Source organism: Meles meles, chromosome 5, assembly GCF_922984935.1.
Source record: "Meles meles chromosome 5, mMelMel3.1 paternal haplotype, whole genome shotgun sequence".
In the NCBI taxonomy this organism is placed as follows: Eukaryota; Metazoa; Chordata; class Mammalia; order Carnivora; family Mustelidae; genus Meles; species Meles meles.
Window position 1 is genome coordinate 124,827,440 of NC_060070.1, and position 16,851 is coordinate 124,844,290.

At 45.9% G+C, this 16,851-nt stretch overlaps 1 protein-coding gene across 1 annotated transcript; it reads right to left on the minus strand.

Annotated features, from left to right (window-relative positions):
• Nucleotides 1-365: 365 nt before the first annotated feature.
• On the minus strand, nt 366-6,324 carry LOC123942652 (DLA class I histocompatibility antigen, A9/A9 alpha chain-like). The gene is given in 9 exon segments (XM_046006719.1): nt 366-442; nt 2,670-2,717; nt 3,475-3,507; nt 3,954-4,041; nt 4,110-4,416; nt 4,418-4,439; nt 5,248-5,514; nt 5,720-5,977; nt 6,236-6,324. Coding segments are annotated over 9 exon segments (1,158 nt in total). The 5' UTR covers nt 6,309-6,324; the 3' UTR covers nt 366-380.
• Nucleotides 6,325-16,851: the final 10,527 nt, after the last annotated feature.

Here is a 16,851-nt window from a genome sequence, read left to right on the forward strand (position 1 = left end):
ACTGCTCTCCCCAGTGCCTCAGCTGCCCCCTGCCTCCCATTCTGTTCCTAACACTGCAGACAAATTGATCCTGTCAAAGGACAAGTTGTACCATATTCCTCTTTTGCTCAAACCGTATTGTAATTCCCATCACACTCAGAGCAAAGCATACTCAAGCAAAGCTTGACATCCTCTAAACTTACAGTGTCTGCCCACGCCTGTATCTCATCTTGATTACTCTCTACTCCAGCCATACTGGCCTCCCCTCTCTTCCCAGAGCACCCAGACACACCTGCCCTCATGCATTCACACTGGAATTTCCCTTGTCTGGAAAATCTTGTCCCAGACAATCTCATGGATAATTCCTGGGTCCATCAAATCTTTTCTCAAAGCTCACCTTTTCAGGGACACCTACAGTGAGCCCCCAAGTGAAAACAGCCATCTTTTGATAGAAGATATTGTTCTAAAAAATAAAGACAATCAACAGACACATGAAAAGATGCTCAATATCACTCATCATCAGGGAAATACAAATCAAAACCACAATGAACTATTACTTACACCTGTCAGAATGGCTAAAACCAATGATGCAAGAAATAACAAGTGTGGAGGTGATGTGGAGAAAGAGGAACTCTCATGCACAGTTGGTGGGAATGTAAATTGGTGCAGGCACTATGGAAAACAGTGTGGAGGTTCCTCAAGGAGTTAAAAATAAAATCATCATACAACCTAGTAATCCTATTATTGGGTATTTACTCAAAGAAAATGAAAACACTAACTTGAAAAGATACATACACCCCTATGTTTACTGCAGCATTATTTATGATAATAAGAAAGCAATCCAAGTGCCCACCGATAGTTGAATGCATAAAGAAGATGTGGTATACATACACAATGGAATATTATTCAGCCATCAAAAAGAATGAAATTTGGCCATTTGCAATAACACAAATGGAGCTGGACAGTGTTATGCTAATTAAAATAAGTCAGAGAAAGACAACTATCATATGATTTCACTCATATCTGAAATTTGAGAAGCAAAACAGATGGACAAAAGAAAAAGAGACATCCAAAAGAACAGAGTCTTAAATACAGAGAACTGGTGGTTGAGGGGAGGTGGCTGGAGAGAGGGGTGAAAGGTATGAAGGGGATTAAGAGGACACTTGTTATAGTGAGCACTGAGAAATGTATAGCATTGCTAAATCACTATATTGTTTACCTGATATTAATATAACAGTCTATGTAAATTATACTTTAAATAAATGAATAAAAGTTTTAAATTTTTAAAAAAATTTTAAAAGTTTCTTTGTTCATGTACTACATTCCCATATATATTTTAAAAAACAAAAGCCATCTTTCCTCTCCCCACACCACAACTCTGGATCACCTACCTTCTGCATTTTCTCATAGCATTTAGGACTTTCTGACCTAACTCCTCCCTCATTTTCTGCCTATGGTGGATAGTCTGCCTCTTCCCACTGGAAGAGGATCCCAGACTCTGGGACCATGAAATGAGTCAAAGGCAGATGCTTAACTGACTAAGAACCCAGTCATCCCTTTGTAGTTCTTTTTCAAGAGATGCTTTTGCTTTCACCATTTTTCTGCATTTTTAATTTTGTGATCTTTTTTCTTTATATCACATCCATAATATATATTCAATAATATATATTTCTATATTTATATGATATTCTGGTTATGTTATAGTTTATGTCTTATGACTCCAATACTGAATTTTATGAGCTTCTTTATACTACCTATTCTTTCTAAAGGGATTCACTCACAGTATTTTTTCCATTTAATTTTTATCTTTTTCTTTCTGTAATTATTTGTGTAAATTTTTGATACATAGGTTAAATATAGATTTCTGTAGAGAAATTTGTTTCTTTCCCCTTTTTTAAGATTTATTTATTTATTTGAGGGGGGGGAGAGGGACAATGGGAGAGAATCTCAAGCCAACTTCCTGCTGAACAGAGCCCTACAATGAGCTCCATCTCAGGACCCATGAGATCATGACCTGAGCCAAACCCAAGAGTTGGACACTTAAATGAAAGAGACCCCCAGGTGCTCCTGCTTCTTTCTCTTTTAAAGAATTTCTTTTTTAAAAACTTACTCATTTTTGTTTGTTTATTTTTAGTAAGCTATGTGTCCAACATGGGGCTTGAACTCAGAACCTCATATTCAAGAGTCACCTGCTCTACCAACTGAGCCAGTCAGCTGTCCTCAATTTGTTTCTTTCTTACAATTTTTCGATCATCACCAATCCAGGACAATTATAAACTAAACTAATGACTTGAAGTTATTTTGCCCCAAAATGGTAAAAAAAATAAAATTTTGACTACAAATCACAAAAGGGTTAATCTGTGATTGCAATTTTTTTGCAATAATTGTTTGCTCACTTTCTGCTGTCTCAAAGGCAAATTTCCTTAGAATACTCTTGTACTGGAAAATAGAGAAGATTTTAATATGTTTCACCCTTTTCTGGGGAAATGAACTTGGTTTCCCATATTTTCAGAGAGGCAGTGTTTCTCATGCTCCTTGCATGAATAAGCTCTGGGCATTCATTTCCTGTCTATTAAGGTCATGAAACTGAGAAACCAAACTGAGATTTTCCAGATTTGAAAAATGTCCTAAGGATCAGAACAGTATTTCTCCCTGTCTTATCACCCACTTCAGGGTCTCCAGGGTCTCACCTTTAGGAGCTGTGATAGGCACATTAGAGCCCTGGGCACTTTCATCGCCTAGAAGAGAACAAACAGGATGTGATCAGACACCACAGGTCAGGAGACTAAAGGAGGAGCTATGGGGTGAGTGGGCTCCCCATGGGCTCCTGTCTACACTATCCCAGGGTCTTAGGCATCACCCCCTGCTACTGCCCCTCGGAACAATTTGTTGCTTATACTATAGCCCCTGGAGGATTTTACTAGTTGCCAAGCACATTTAGATATGGCCTTAAGAAAAACATATACTGGCAACAGGTCTTTAGGGAGAAGGACCATATACGACTGTGAAGCTGGGCAGCTGGGGATGCCCGACTCACTCAGGGAGGAACGCCGCCCCTTCACAGAAGCAGGGCAGCCAGGTACGCCCCGCCCGCCCAGGGCGGAACGCCGCCTACTTCAGGGAAGCCGAGCACCCGGGAACAACGGGTCAGCTCAGGGTGGAACGAAATACCGCCTGCTTCCCTTTTCCATTATCGCCCGTTTGTCTTCCCAAAGCGCCCGTTGTCTTTTAGATGGGTCCTTTGAGTGTGCTTGGTTAACTATAAACTTTATCCTCCTTGCTTGTTGTCCACAAGACATATGACTAGCGTTTGACCTTCATCGATTCTTCTGTTGGCTATTGTTTCTATCTAATAAAAGTGAGACTGTGGAGTTGCTCATGGCCGCAGTCTTTTCGACTGCTGCCCCCTGCTCCCAATCTCTTGAAGCTGACTTGTCTGTGCCTAATTCTTCTCCGTCGTCACGGACTGGAAGCGGCAACCCCCTCCATACTTACCTGCAGCATGAGAGTAGCCTGGTCTTCTTCTTCCTGTGGAAAGAAAATAATCATGTCAGAGGCCTGGAATAGGCCAGGGCCATGAGATCCTAGAGGAAGCTTCTGGCCCTGGTTCTAAATGAAGTTTGCAGAATTCTGGCTGAACACCCAGGACACGATCATGAAACATGAAGAACGACATGTGGGGTCACTGGGCCACCTGACTTGTCCTCAGCAGGGAGATCTGTTCTCAGCAGGGACCTTCCTCTCTGTCCTGTGACTGCTGGGCATCAGGTCTCCATCACCAGAATTAACAAGATGAAAATGTGTCCTTCATTTTCAAAGGTGTTTGCTACACACTGAGTGTAATGATCAGCTCCAGAGTGAGCAAGTCCATGTGTGAGAATTGTACTTCCCAGTAACAAGGCAGGATAGTCTGCTACCGAGGAAACCCCTCAGCGGGACAAGAAACCTGAGATCCCCCCCACTCCATTCCTTACCTGAGCACTTCCTCCAGATCACAGCTCCAATCACTGCAGTGACCACCAGGAGACCCAGAACAGCAATAATCCACGTGATGGGGTTGATAAGAGGAGGTGGCTCTGGAAATGGAGGGAAGGTGAGGGCTCCAGAGCTCTGGTAAGTGTCCTGGCCCTGCTGAAGTTCTCCAGAAGGCCTTCTGCTTTCCCTGAGAAGAGGCTCGACTCCAAACCCTCCTTACCCCATCTCCGGGTGATGGGTTTGGGCAGTCCCTCATGCTGCACATGGCATGTGTATGTCTGCTCCTGTCCAGAAGGCACCACCACAGCCGCCCACTTCTGGAAGGTTCCATCTCCTGCAGGCCTGGTCTCCACAAGCTCTGTGTCCTGAATCAGGTCTTCCCCATCCCGCTGCCAGGTCAGGGTGATCTCCGCAGGGTAGAAGCCCAGGGCCCAGCACCTCAGGGTGACATCATGGTTAGAGTGTCACACGTGTGTCGGGAGGTTCTGAGGAAGAGAATCAGAAAATCCACACTTGGGTTTACCTTTACAGGCCACTGAAACGGCATTCATGTGACCATTCTGAGGGGGACTGGGCATTGGTTCAGATGGAAGAATAAAACCCAGTTACCAACCCAGCCTTTGGGATCTTCTAATCCTGGAAAGTTCTACTTAGGAAAACCCAGGATAGGAGGTTGCAGGTCTTAGGGGGAGAGCACACTAAATGGTCCTGACTGAGGTGGAGGGTGACTGAGTCAGAAAACCAGGATTCAGACCTACAAAGGGCTTTATTATTTTTTTTTAAAGAGTTCCGTTCCTGATGGTTCTTTTTTTTTTTTTTTTTTGTCAGAGAGAGAGAGAGCACGCAAGAGCGAGCACAGGCAGACAGAGTGGCAGGCAGAGACAGAGAGAGCCCGATGTGGGACTCGATCCCAGGACGCCAGGATCATGACCTGTGCTGAAGGCAGCCGCTTAACCAACTGAGCCACCCAGGCGTCCCTACAAAGGGCTTTAAAAAAAAAAACCCTTGAGAGGGAAAATCATGGTTCCCAAGGTGGCTTCCAGGGTCAAAGGGAACCAGTGATGGGTTATTGCAGGGATGGTCTCCATCTGCCTCCTGGGAGAGACTGGATTCCTCAATTGCCCTTTAGAGAAAAGCCGCCCTCTGGCTGAGTCACTCTCTAGTAGGAACATGAACACAGACGGATCTCCCTCTCCCCACCCGTGGGAGGGCGGTGTTCTGCCACTGAGTCCATTTTCCCTTCCTGGTGGGAAGCCAGCCCCAGGGGAGGGGAGATCAGGGAGGCCCCGCGGCCCAGCGTCTCCTTCCCGTTCTCCTGGTACCTGCGGAGCCACTCCACGCACGTGCTCTCCAGGTAGTTCTGGTCATGCTCAGTGTAACCTTCCGCCTCCCACTTGCTGCGGGTGATCTGCGCCGCCGTGTCCGCCGCGGTCCAGGAGCGCAGGTCCTCGTTCAGGGCGATGTAATCCGCGCCGTCGTAGGCGTCCTGACTGTACCCGCGGAGGAGGCGCCCGTCGGGCTCCACGTCACAGCCGTACACGCGCTGGATGGTGTGAGACCCTGGCCCCGCCCCGACAGGCAGGGGGTTAAGTCCAAATGGGAAGTAAACCCCCCCAAAAGTTCCCTCGGATTCCTCCCGGTTTGGGGATCTGGGGACGGGAGTTTCCTCAAACTCGGGGTGATGCTCGAATCAAGACACTCGGGGAGATCCCGGCCCGTCGGTGGGGATGGGGGTCGTGACCTGGACCCGGGCCCTGTCGCTCACCGGCCTCGCTCTGGTTGTAGTAGCCCCGCAGGGTGTTCAGGCTCCCTCGGTAATACCATGCACTGTGCTTGGCGATTCGGGTCTCCTCGTCCCAATACTCTGGACCCTCCTGCTCCACCCACGGCGCCCGCGGCTCCATCCTCCTACTCCCAGCGCGGCTGTCAAACCGCACGAACTGCGTGTCGTCCACGTAGCCGAGGGCGATGAAGCGTCGGGGCCGGGACACGAAGGTGTAGAAATACCTCAGGGAGTGGGAGTCTGCGGGCGCGGAGGGGCTGAGGCCCCACCGACCCTCCTCCCGGCGCGGGGTCGAGGACCAGGTGGAGGAGGCAGGGAGGGCAGGACGAGGGGGCACCGAGAGAGGGAGAGCAGGGCACAGACGGGGAGGACAGGGGAGCACAGGCTGAGGTGGGGCCGGGGCGTCTGGGGGTCTGGGGCAGGGGCGGAGGAGAGGCGCCTTCCCCAGGGGTCCCGCGTCCCCGCCCGGCGGTCCTCTCGCTCCCGCCCCGCACTCACCTGCCCAGGTCTCGGTCACTGCCAGGGCCCCCGACAGCAGCAGGAGGACGGTTCGGGGCATCACGGCCTGCATTTCCGGGGTCTGGACAAACCGCTGAGTCGCAGCTCGGCTCGGTGGCGGATGCGGAGACTTTATAACCCGGAACTGAAGTGCCGCTGATTGGTCACTCCAGAAACCTGACACCCAAGGGGAGTGCGAAGAGCTAGGGCTGAGTATCCAGGCGGGAGGACCAGACACCTCAGGTGTGAAAGCGAGAAGTGAAACCTGGGAAAATGGGGACTCCCCAACACTAGACCTCTCTTCTCCAGTCACAGCCCTGGGGCCAGAGAGCCTAAGAGGCAGGCCCAGGGTCCTGGGACTTTGCCGCGACGCGTCACATATGGCACAGAACTCTCTTTGTCACACTGTCCCTGAGTCGTGGCCCAGGACCTGTGTGTGTCAGTGATGCTCAGAAGTTTTGTTCACAAGGTATCTATACAGTCTCACAGATGACTGAAGATCCCAAGAATAATCTTGTGTCTGTGGGTTTTATCTATCAGTATTTACCTAGTAAGATAACAGATTTAAAGATTTATTAATTCACTTAGAATCATATTAAGCCATAGCATGAAAACAGAAATATTATTTTTATGAAAAATAACTATATCCACAAATAAGCAGCATGGTGAGAAGAGTGATGTTGTTGCATTTTAAATTTTGCAAGTTTCTTTCTTGTCTGTCTCCTTAGAAGACCCCTGGATGTTCAGATTTGTTTCTGCATTTACTGTGTTTTTTGGCTGAAGTATATGAGAAAAATTTATAAAACTTGCACAAACAGGGGAGAATACTATGTTTCATAACTTTCTCAGATAATTACAGATAGTCATCTTAGATACTATATTCAGACTACATGGGTTGTACCTTTTCTAAGGTTATTTGCAAAGTGGAACCTGAAACAGTATCATCAACTCTGTCTTTCTCTGTTACATTAAAACCCACGGGCCAGTCTTGCACACTGAATTGATCTTGTGTGATCAATGTAATGCGTGATTGTTTGTTTATTTATTCATTTATTCATTTTTTCTTTGGAGCATGATTGTTTTTAAAGTAATTGTTGTTTTACTAAGTTATCTAGGGCTTCCTGTGTTGATTAGACTAGAATGGAGTTATCAAAAAGTCGTATTTGTCTTACCATTACTGCAGATCCCAACAGAAAAGTTTATCAGTAGTGAGAAGCTATCAAATTTATTGGTAGATCACGAGTTTTCCAAAATTCTGATTTTCTCTTGAAAGCTTATATTCGATTGATGCAACAAGTACTATCTGCTGTTATATGTGAGTTGATTTTCATGAAAGTGTAGGTTCCTGTTCATTTTCCAGAAACTGTTGGCCAACTATCTTAGCATAAATAATCCAAGTTTCTGTGTCATTCATTCCTTCAGGTAAAAGTGGCATTCTGTTAAAAAAAAAAAAAAAAGGAGGTCAGGTAATTTCACACAAATTATTTTCCTTGGAGCTTATGTATGTAGTGGAATTGCTATACATCCCACATCATCATATAAGACATATTTAATATGTGGATTTTGAGAATAATTAATAGATATAATAATTTTGAATACCTTAACAAGGACATTTTAAAGTGTGACTAGTTTTCTTTTGTTCTGTTTTATGGTTTGGAGGCATTTTATTGGCACGTAGGTATTACATCCATAGAAAAAGAATCCCAGGATTTTCCCTTTGTGTGTTTTCATCTTGCTCCTTCATGATCCATGGTGCCAGCTGACGTTGTCAGGACAATGAAACCAAACTGGAGGGCTGGATCAGAATTTTCTGCCAATTTTGGTAGATCTTTGAATTGTACACCAAATCGGGGGCTGACCACTCCACACATGTTTAAGCTACCCATGAGGTTCACAGAAATGTTCCCAGTTAGGTAATAAGCAGTGATTTAAAATTCTTCAGTGTAACCATGCTTCATCATCACAGTTAGAAACAGGACATGAGGGGCGCCTGGGTGGCTCAGTGGGTTAAAGCCTCTGCCTTTGGCTCAGGTCATGATCCCGGGGTTCTGGGATTGAGCCTCAAATCGGGCTCTCTGCTCAGCAGGGAGCCTGCTTCCTCCTCTCTCTCTCTGCCTGCCTCTCTGCCTACTTGTAATCTCTGTCTGTCAAATAAATAAATAAATCTTTAAAAAAAAAAAAGAAATGGGACATGACTTTGGAGCATGGCCTAATAAGACCTACCTTTTGCCTCTCTTTCCAGCATTGAGCATCTGCCAAGGTATTCATGTGACTGTTATGGTGGATCAGAAAGAAGGCAGAAAGAGTGCTTCTGGTCTTTTATGTAAGGAGTGGTGAAGAGTAACAGCTATAGCTGTTCGCACCCATCACCTCCATTCTTGCTAAGTTTTATCTCCGCGTGAATGTCAATATGGTGAAAACACAAATAATGTCTAAGTGATGTTATGAAAATAGTTTAACCTCGTGGATTCTGCAAAGAGCCTCAGTGACATCGGCTGCTCCCCAGAACACACTTTGAGAGCGGCTGCTCTGAATAACCCTGGGAGAGTCTCCTGCTGGTCCTGCCCTGGCCTCCCCTTTGCTCAGCAGAATCCCTCTCCCGGAGCTGCACTTCCTGCCTCTGAAAACCCATCTCTGACTTGAGCCCCTGAGTGCATCTAGAAGAGACCTCACCTCCTGGAAATGTGATGGCAGAGAGGGTCCCCAGTCTGGGAAGGGAGGTGGAGGGACAGGGATTTCCCTTTTGTAACTGAAGACAGTTTGCCCCTGAAGGTATCAGACCCATATAAGCAACTTTGATTTTGTGATGAACAGCTTCACATGTATTCCCCCCAGACAGAAATCTGATGTCGTCTGTAAGAGAAATCATGTTGGTCTTCTCAGTTTACATGTGTCTCACCCATCTGACTCCAGACCCACAAAGCACGAAGCACAGCACCTTCCAACGTAACAGTCTGTGTGGAAGGAATTGTTCTGTATTCGCACTGTCCAGTATGGTGGCCACGAGATGCATGTGGTTCCTGAGATACAGGTGGCACTTGAAATGTGGCTGGTGTGCTGAGCAGTTGCATTTATAATTCTTTTAAATTAGTAGGAATTTAAGTAGCCACAGATGGCTCATAACTACTATTCAGACAGTACATATCTAGAACGCTCTTAGTTGTCAGGACCCTCCTCAAAGAAAAGACTGTGTGACTCATAGGTGTATGTGTATTAAATTTACCTTTAAATGGAAGTTATGAATTTGTCTATGTGGATCCAAGACAATATGCTTAAAATGCAGCATGAAAGTTTAATTAATTTGCATTATAACAGCTAAAGTGTACGGGCATTACCCAAAACATGGTATATGATGTCTAGGTCATAGTGCTGAAAAATACCCATTGCTGGAGCTAACTGATATCTCTATTACTTTGGCTGTCTTCTTGGTGTTGTTTTTATTCAGCTGGTAAACATAAGCAGGCATATAAGTCTTCACTGAGCCCAAATGAGAGGATTTATTGAACACACATATATCAGAGACCTCGTAGGCTCTGTACGTACTTGTAAAAATCATAAAGCAGAAGATGGACATCTTAGATTCCACCACCTTAGAAACTTTATGTGTTCTCCTCCCTATATTTTTGCCCAAATTCAGACAATTCTCTGTGTTTCCCTTTTCCTCTGAAACCCTCTGCTCTTCATTTCCACTGAGGGGAAAATATACATGAAATGTTTACAAGGGTGGGATGAAGAATGCTCTAAGCATGGCCTAATGATGAAAACCCATAAAGAAGAACATGAAATTTCAGCATGTGATCCACACACTCACAAAAATACAAACACATGTCCATGCCAAAGTAAAAAACAGAAAAACAATTGTGATACACAAAAGGGTATCATGGTTCAATGCTCTTCAGCCCAAGACTACCAGGAGCACCTGTGGGCATTCAAGTTGGATCTATCACCTGTTGCAATGAAAGAGAACACACCCCTTTGGGGGCCATGGGGCATCTTAATATGAAGGTGTTGGAATCTATGGAACATGGGCTTTGGATGGGAGTTTTGGAGAGGCTCCGTGGAAGTGGGGCCCACTCCCGACTGCGTGTTGTCAGGACGTGTGGGCAATCCCATGCTTGAGCATCTCAGTGAGTCTGCTCTCCAGCAGGCCAGACCATATTGAGGAGAGAGCAGTCATGGTGGAGAAGCAGCAGTAGCTCACATTGACTGACACAGGGTGATGTGTGTTACTTTGTGGGTTATGCGGTGCCTTATTTTTGTCTGTATTGACACAAAGTGATGTCATGGTTTCAGAATGTCCTTGTCTGATGCTGATGTTCTGTGAGGCTCATGTCCCACAGGAGAAGAATATGGCCAAGTGGTGGACATTCACCAGCATCTGACCACACTGAGCCTGACTCTCAGTGTCAGAGCAGCTCCTGATGTTGGGGGCAGCTGTTTATTCCCTGTTAAATTTCATATTTTAAAATAGCTACAACTGATTCAACACATAATTATAGAATTGGTGTTTCCATTTTCTTTGGACAAATACCCAAGAGTGGAATTGGTGGATTATATGGAGAATCACTATGTTGAACACCTTAAAGGAGGGTAACACTGTGTATCAAATGCACTCAAATAATAAAGAAAAAGAAAAAAAGAATTTTGAAATGTTAGAAAACAACTTGGAAAGGAAGAAATTAAATGTCAATCAAATTGTATTGATAATAAGTAAACATAAACAAACATGAGATTTTGGAATAAGTAATGGGAATAAAACTTAGAATCTATGAACTTGGCAAAGATGAAAGTAAAGCATGAGAGTGTCCATCAGAGGTTTGGGGAAAACTTACCATCATAAAGGTTGATGGGAGTAAACACTGGGATACAATTGTTTTTTAAAGACTTTATTTATTTGAGAGAAAGAGAGAGCAGAAGCGGGGTTAGGTGCAGAGGGAGGGGAAAAGCAGGCTCCCACTGAGCAAGGAGCCTGATGTGGGGCTCAATCCCAGGACCCTGAGATCATAACCTGAGCTGAAGGCAGATACTTAACTGACTGAGCCACCCAAGCACTCCTGGTATATAATTTCTAAAGGGTGCTTTTGAAAAATGTCTCCACAAATGAAATGTGCTTACATTGTGACACAAACATTTTCTTTAAGGAGTTTATCCTGAGAAGATAATCACACATGTTCTAAAGTACATTTCTTGACTTGTGGTTTATAAAAACAAAGAACAGAAGTTATGTAAGTGCTATAATCAATATGATGATGGTAGGTATAAATAATGGAACACTTAACAGTCTCAGGGATTATCACCATGTGATTTACACAGAGGGTCAAAATTCATCATGAAAGCAAACCCATGAGGCATCTCATAAGGGATCCCTTTGTGCAGACAGGGAAAGGAAGACTCAGAGAAGAGAAGGAGGTAGTAGGGCCAGGGTTCACCCCAAAAAGTTTATTCTCAGAGGCCTTGATGACTTGTTGTTCATTGTTTTCTCTCCATCAGGAGGTGGGTATGATGTGTACTCCATGCGAGTGAGCTGTTGCAATGTTCCAGAATGTTCTGTGATGGAAGGCTGCTGGGCTGAGCCTAGGAGCACATTAACGAGCAATATGACTCAAATCACACTAAAGTCTGTCATCCAGTGGACATCTCAAGGCCTCCAGGGACTCAGGATCAGTTGGCCTCTGGAGCTAAAACACAGAGCAAGGGCAACACCGTGGTGACAGTATACTGGCAAGGTCATGTGGGAGATGGACATGGAGCAGAAATGACAGAGGGAACACAGATCGCTCCTGAGATGAGTGTTGTGTGGAGAAAGGTCATGATATCACAAAAGCAGAAACCAGGAGACCTAGCAGGGCCCCTACCACTGGGATCAGTCACATCTACAGGATGCAACAGGCATATGGATATGAAACAAAAACACAACTACACACAGTGCTGTACAATCATGGAACAAGAAAGAGCTCTGGGAAACTAACAATATGACCATAGAAATGAATAATTGAGTGGATACACTGGATGATTACAGTTGTCCTTCCTCAAAGTCGTGCGGTCGGGAGAGTGATGGCAGTAGGAGAGAAGACCTGTTTGCTTCTCAATCAAGTGATTCTAACAAGTTAATTATAGTTGTTTTAAAAAGAATGTCAAGTAGGAAGTGAAAACAATTTCAAAATTTTTTCTCCGAGTTTACAGGGCTAAATACACATGCTGAAAGACCCACCCAAATTCTTACATAGAGCAGAGGAGAGGAGACCCACACCAGGACACATCACAGTGAAATGTCAGAAAGAGGGTGGGAGGGCAGACACTGTGAAGACTCCAAGAGGCAACAACACAGGCCTGGGGACTGGAAGACATGAGACAAAGCCCCCAAATCCTGAGGACAACTCTGTCCAGCACAGAGTCTCTGTCATGTCACCATGTGACTCAGGATGAGGGCAGCTTAAAGTCACCTCAGATGTGAGAGTTGCTGTTCTACTTTCCGCGTTCCCTTCCACAAGTCACCAGCAGGCAAATTGGGCAAATGAAAGAGAAAACCAAACAAGGAGAGCACATGGGATCCTGGCCACAGGGAACCAGCAGGAGAGTGGCCAAGGACCCCCAGGTGGAGTTTCAGGGGAGGAGGGCGGGGCGGGGTGGGGGGGCGGTCAGCCCTGCCCCAGGAGTGCAGGCATCCTGTCCCCATGGGGCAGGACTGAGGGCTGCAGGCCAGGTGGCTCATAGACATGAAGATGGGAGAAAAGTGGGTGGGCTTGAACGCGTTTATGAAGATTTACAGAAAGGAAGTGGGAGAAGGATTTAAAAGGAGCAGAACAGAAACTAAGAAATGAGGGGATAAGATATTTATTTACTCTGGGGAAAATAAAAAAGTTGATTCAGGAAAAGATATATAATCGTAGTCTATAAAAGTCTCAGTTGTGACTAGCATTTCATGGTCATAAAAATGCAAACACTGCACAATAATCTCATCAAAATGATCAAATAATTATATGGGGCAGATGGGAGAGTGTGAAAGAGGAGTCAATTCAGGAAAGATGACGCATAAGCCTGAAGACCAGGGAAGGCATCTGAGAAGCAGGGAACCTAGAGGCACAGAAGCAATAATCAGAGAATCAGCCAGAAGAACGAATGCAGGTGGTCTCTGAGATTCAGGAAATGGGGATATGGAAGCTTCGGGACATCTGTCTTGACATCAAGGACAGCCGAAGGATTTGACTTTTAGAAGTCTGGCTTTGTCCATTTGCTGCAAAGACAACATGTGGGGTGAGATGATGGGTCAGGACAAGTTCTGCATGGAGGCCATAGAGATGGGGCAGGAGTTGGAGGAATCATGGGAGCAAGTGTTGAGTTTCTGTGGGATGATTTTGTTTTGATTTATTTAGTTTTGCTTCATGTGGCTGAATGGGAGTCATCCCAACATGTTTGTAGGAGGAATGGCTGAGTCAGGAAAGAGGGGGTAATGCATGATGGAGATGAGGGAGGGACTATGTGTGCCCATATGGGGGGGCAGCCTGAGACAGGAGAGGTCCCTCCCCTGTCACTGCTTAGAAGCTGTGGACACAGGTGTAGAAGTGAGGGAAGGAGATGGCGGGAGTGTGCAGTTCTCATCTGGGTCCTTCTTTTCTGATTGAGGAAAAAAATGAGCTCATCACTTCAGAGAGGGGAGCAGGGACAGAGTGGAGGAGCCTGAGGAGGGAGTAGGAAGTGAGAGGCAGCCCTCTCAGGAGAGTGACAGGAGCTGACTGGGGAAATGACATCTGGATAGAGCAGAGCAGGGGCCCCTGAGCTCTGTGCTCTTCACCTTAGAGAGAGAGAGAGAGACCTCTAGCAGTAGGAGGATAGATAAGAGTCTAGAAGAAAAGGCAATAAAACAGCTCAGGTGTGAGAATTACACCCTTTTTACTTTGTCATATATCACTTTTCCATTTTAATAATTTTTTACAATAAGTAGACATGACATCATATGTTTTACATCATACATTACATTTTAAGTCATCAGAATGTAAATGCTTTATGTTCACTTTAAAAGGGAAGGAGATGCTGGGAAAGTGAGCAGCTCAGGGCACATAGCTGGAGGCACTGGGCCCACCTGTCTGAGCTCTGGGCAGGGAACACACAGAGCCTTTGCTCCATGTCTCAGGACCCTGCTCTGTGGGGGGCTGACTGAGGTCTTTTCCTTCTTTTACGGCGTCAACTTTCAAGGTTTCAGTGCAATGTTATTTCTATGTTACACGGCATTTCAAGCTGTTTTACTTGGAGAATATGTCCATACAATTTAGCCCAGCTGCTTCAGAGATAGAAATTCAAAGATAGAATAGTACAGTGAAAGATATTGAGTCCTAAAGTAGAAGGGCAAACCTGGGACTTCATTCACGGTCCGAGGACGATCTGTCAACTGTTAGGGATTTTAAGGTAGTTTATTGTTTGAAAAATTATTCATTCACATACAAGAGAATTCAATAGATAGAAATATTCAAAAATAAGGGAGTCACATGGTAACCCCTTATCCTTATCACTCAAGTTCTCTACCCAAAATCCATCACAGTCAACCATCTGTCATGTCTCTTATCAGAAAAATACATCTGTGCATTATGTCTACTGTCATATCAGGAAACAAGTTCAAGCCACAGACTGGTAGAAAATATTTGCATTTCACATATCTGATAAAGGACTTGTTTTAGAATATTCATAAAATCCTTAAAAAGTAACTATAAGAAAATAACTCATTAAAAAATAAGGAAAAATCTGCTGCTGTGGGAGACAGTCAGCAGGTTCTTATAAAGTCAGACACAGACTAAGCACCCAAGTTGCTGATCCCCCTGTAAGGTACTTACCCAAGTCATTTGAGAACTCCTGTCTGCACAACAACCTGCATGCAAATTGTCCCAGCGGAACAGCCCTCACCTGTGGGTTACACATCCTGACTTCCTTCCAAAGACTACTTTATGGAAGGGGACAAAGCCAAAGAAGGAACTTCACAGGGAGCATCTGGGTTAGATGACCTTAGCCAGTGGGTGAAGGTCAACTTCATCCATGATGAGCAAGTGATCACTGTATATTCTTGCCATGTTGTGTGGAGAACGGCCCACCCAGGTGTGGTCTTCCGAAACCCACAGCCTCAGTCAGCCTGATTCACAATGAGAGACAGTCTACAAAGTACCCGAACCATCTCTTCAAACATGTCAGGGTCATGAAAAACAGGGACAGTCTGAGACATGGTCACAGCCAGAGGAGCCTGAAGAAGCCATGATGGGACTCAATGTGGTAACTTGGATGGGATCTTGGAAGAGAAAACAAAACCATGAAAGCAAATCCCACGTGGGGATCAGTAGTAATGCATGAATATCACATAATTAGCTGTGACAGATGCATGACAGTGAGATTGGTGTTAAAGACAGGACACCTGAATGTGGAGTACACAGGACTCTACACTAACTTTGTCACTTCTCTGTAAATCTCCAACTATTCTAAGATAAATGAGTGTCTCTTGTAAAATAGTCTTCGGAGAGAGAATAGACACAGGAGGATCAAGGATCTACTCTCCGGTTTTCCTGGACTTGCCATCCAGGGGCTAGAAAGAGAGGTTGCGGGGAGGACAGATGGAAACTCAGACTCAGGGCAGGGCTCCAGAGCGCTCCTCTCCTCGGATCCCTACCTCACCCCTGCCTTTGTCCCCAGGGCTGCTCAGAAGGCCTCCTCTTCCCCCAATGATGCTCAGCCTGCAGGTCCTCCATCTGGCCCTCCATCTGGCCCTGACTCAACTCAGCCCACTGCGCCCCCTGGCGGTGCAGGGCCCGAGCGCAGCAGCCCTCCGTGTTGCCACAGGGCTGAAGGCAGACCTGAGGGCCCTTTGGGCTTCTCCCTGGGGACCTCCCCAGGGTCTCCTTTGGCTCCCAGCAGGGCACAGGGCTGTGCTCTAAGGGAAATCCCCATCCATTGTCAGGTCCCCAGTCTGAATTGTCTCCCCAAATACACACTGACACAGGTGCTTTCTCCCCACTGAACAACCATAGACTCTGGTCTCAAGGAGGAACGAATCTTCAGGCCACAATAACTGGTTCCCAGGTCCGCAGCGGACACCACACACATACTGGGTGCACTCAGTCTCCTCCTGGGACCTTGACCCTGGAGTCCCTCTCACTTTTTCCTGCTGCTGCTTCAGGGCTAATAGGTCCTCCTCCAGGGAACAAAATCTGGAGTCTCAGTTCCTAAAATCAGGTAGAAGGAGGGGAGAAGGAGGGGGAACAGCTCCTCTGGGTGATGTTTTGGAATCTGGAGATGCTCCTGGAGGAGAGAGAAGAGGGAGGAAGTAGTGACATTAGGGGTGGAGACCAAGAGTGTAGGAGGAAGAACCAGGGACGAGAGGGTCAGGGAGAGGTCATCTTAGGGGACTCTTGTGGGGGCAGGAGGGGTTCTGTCTGGAAGAGGCACAGAGGCTTCTGGCTGGGGCTCTGGTGGAATCAAGGAACTGAGAGGAGGGGATAGCAAGGCCCATGCACCATGAAGGGCCAGCCCTGGTTTCTGATTCTGGAGTTTCCAGATTCCCACTCCCTGGGATACAGTTTCATAGTCACCAGCAATCCACCCCTGTTTCACAGCCTCTGCCACCTGGGAACATTCTCCAC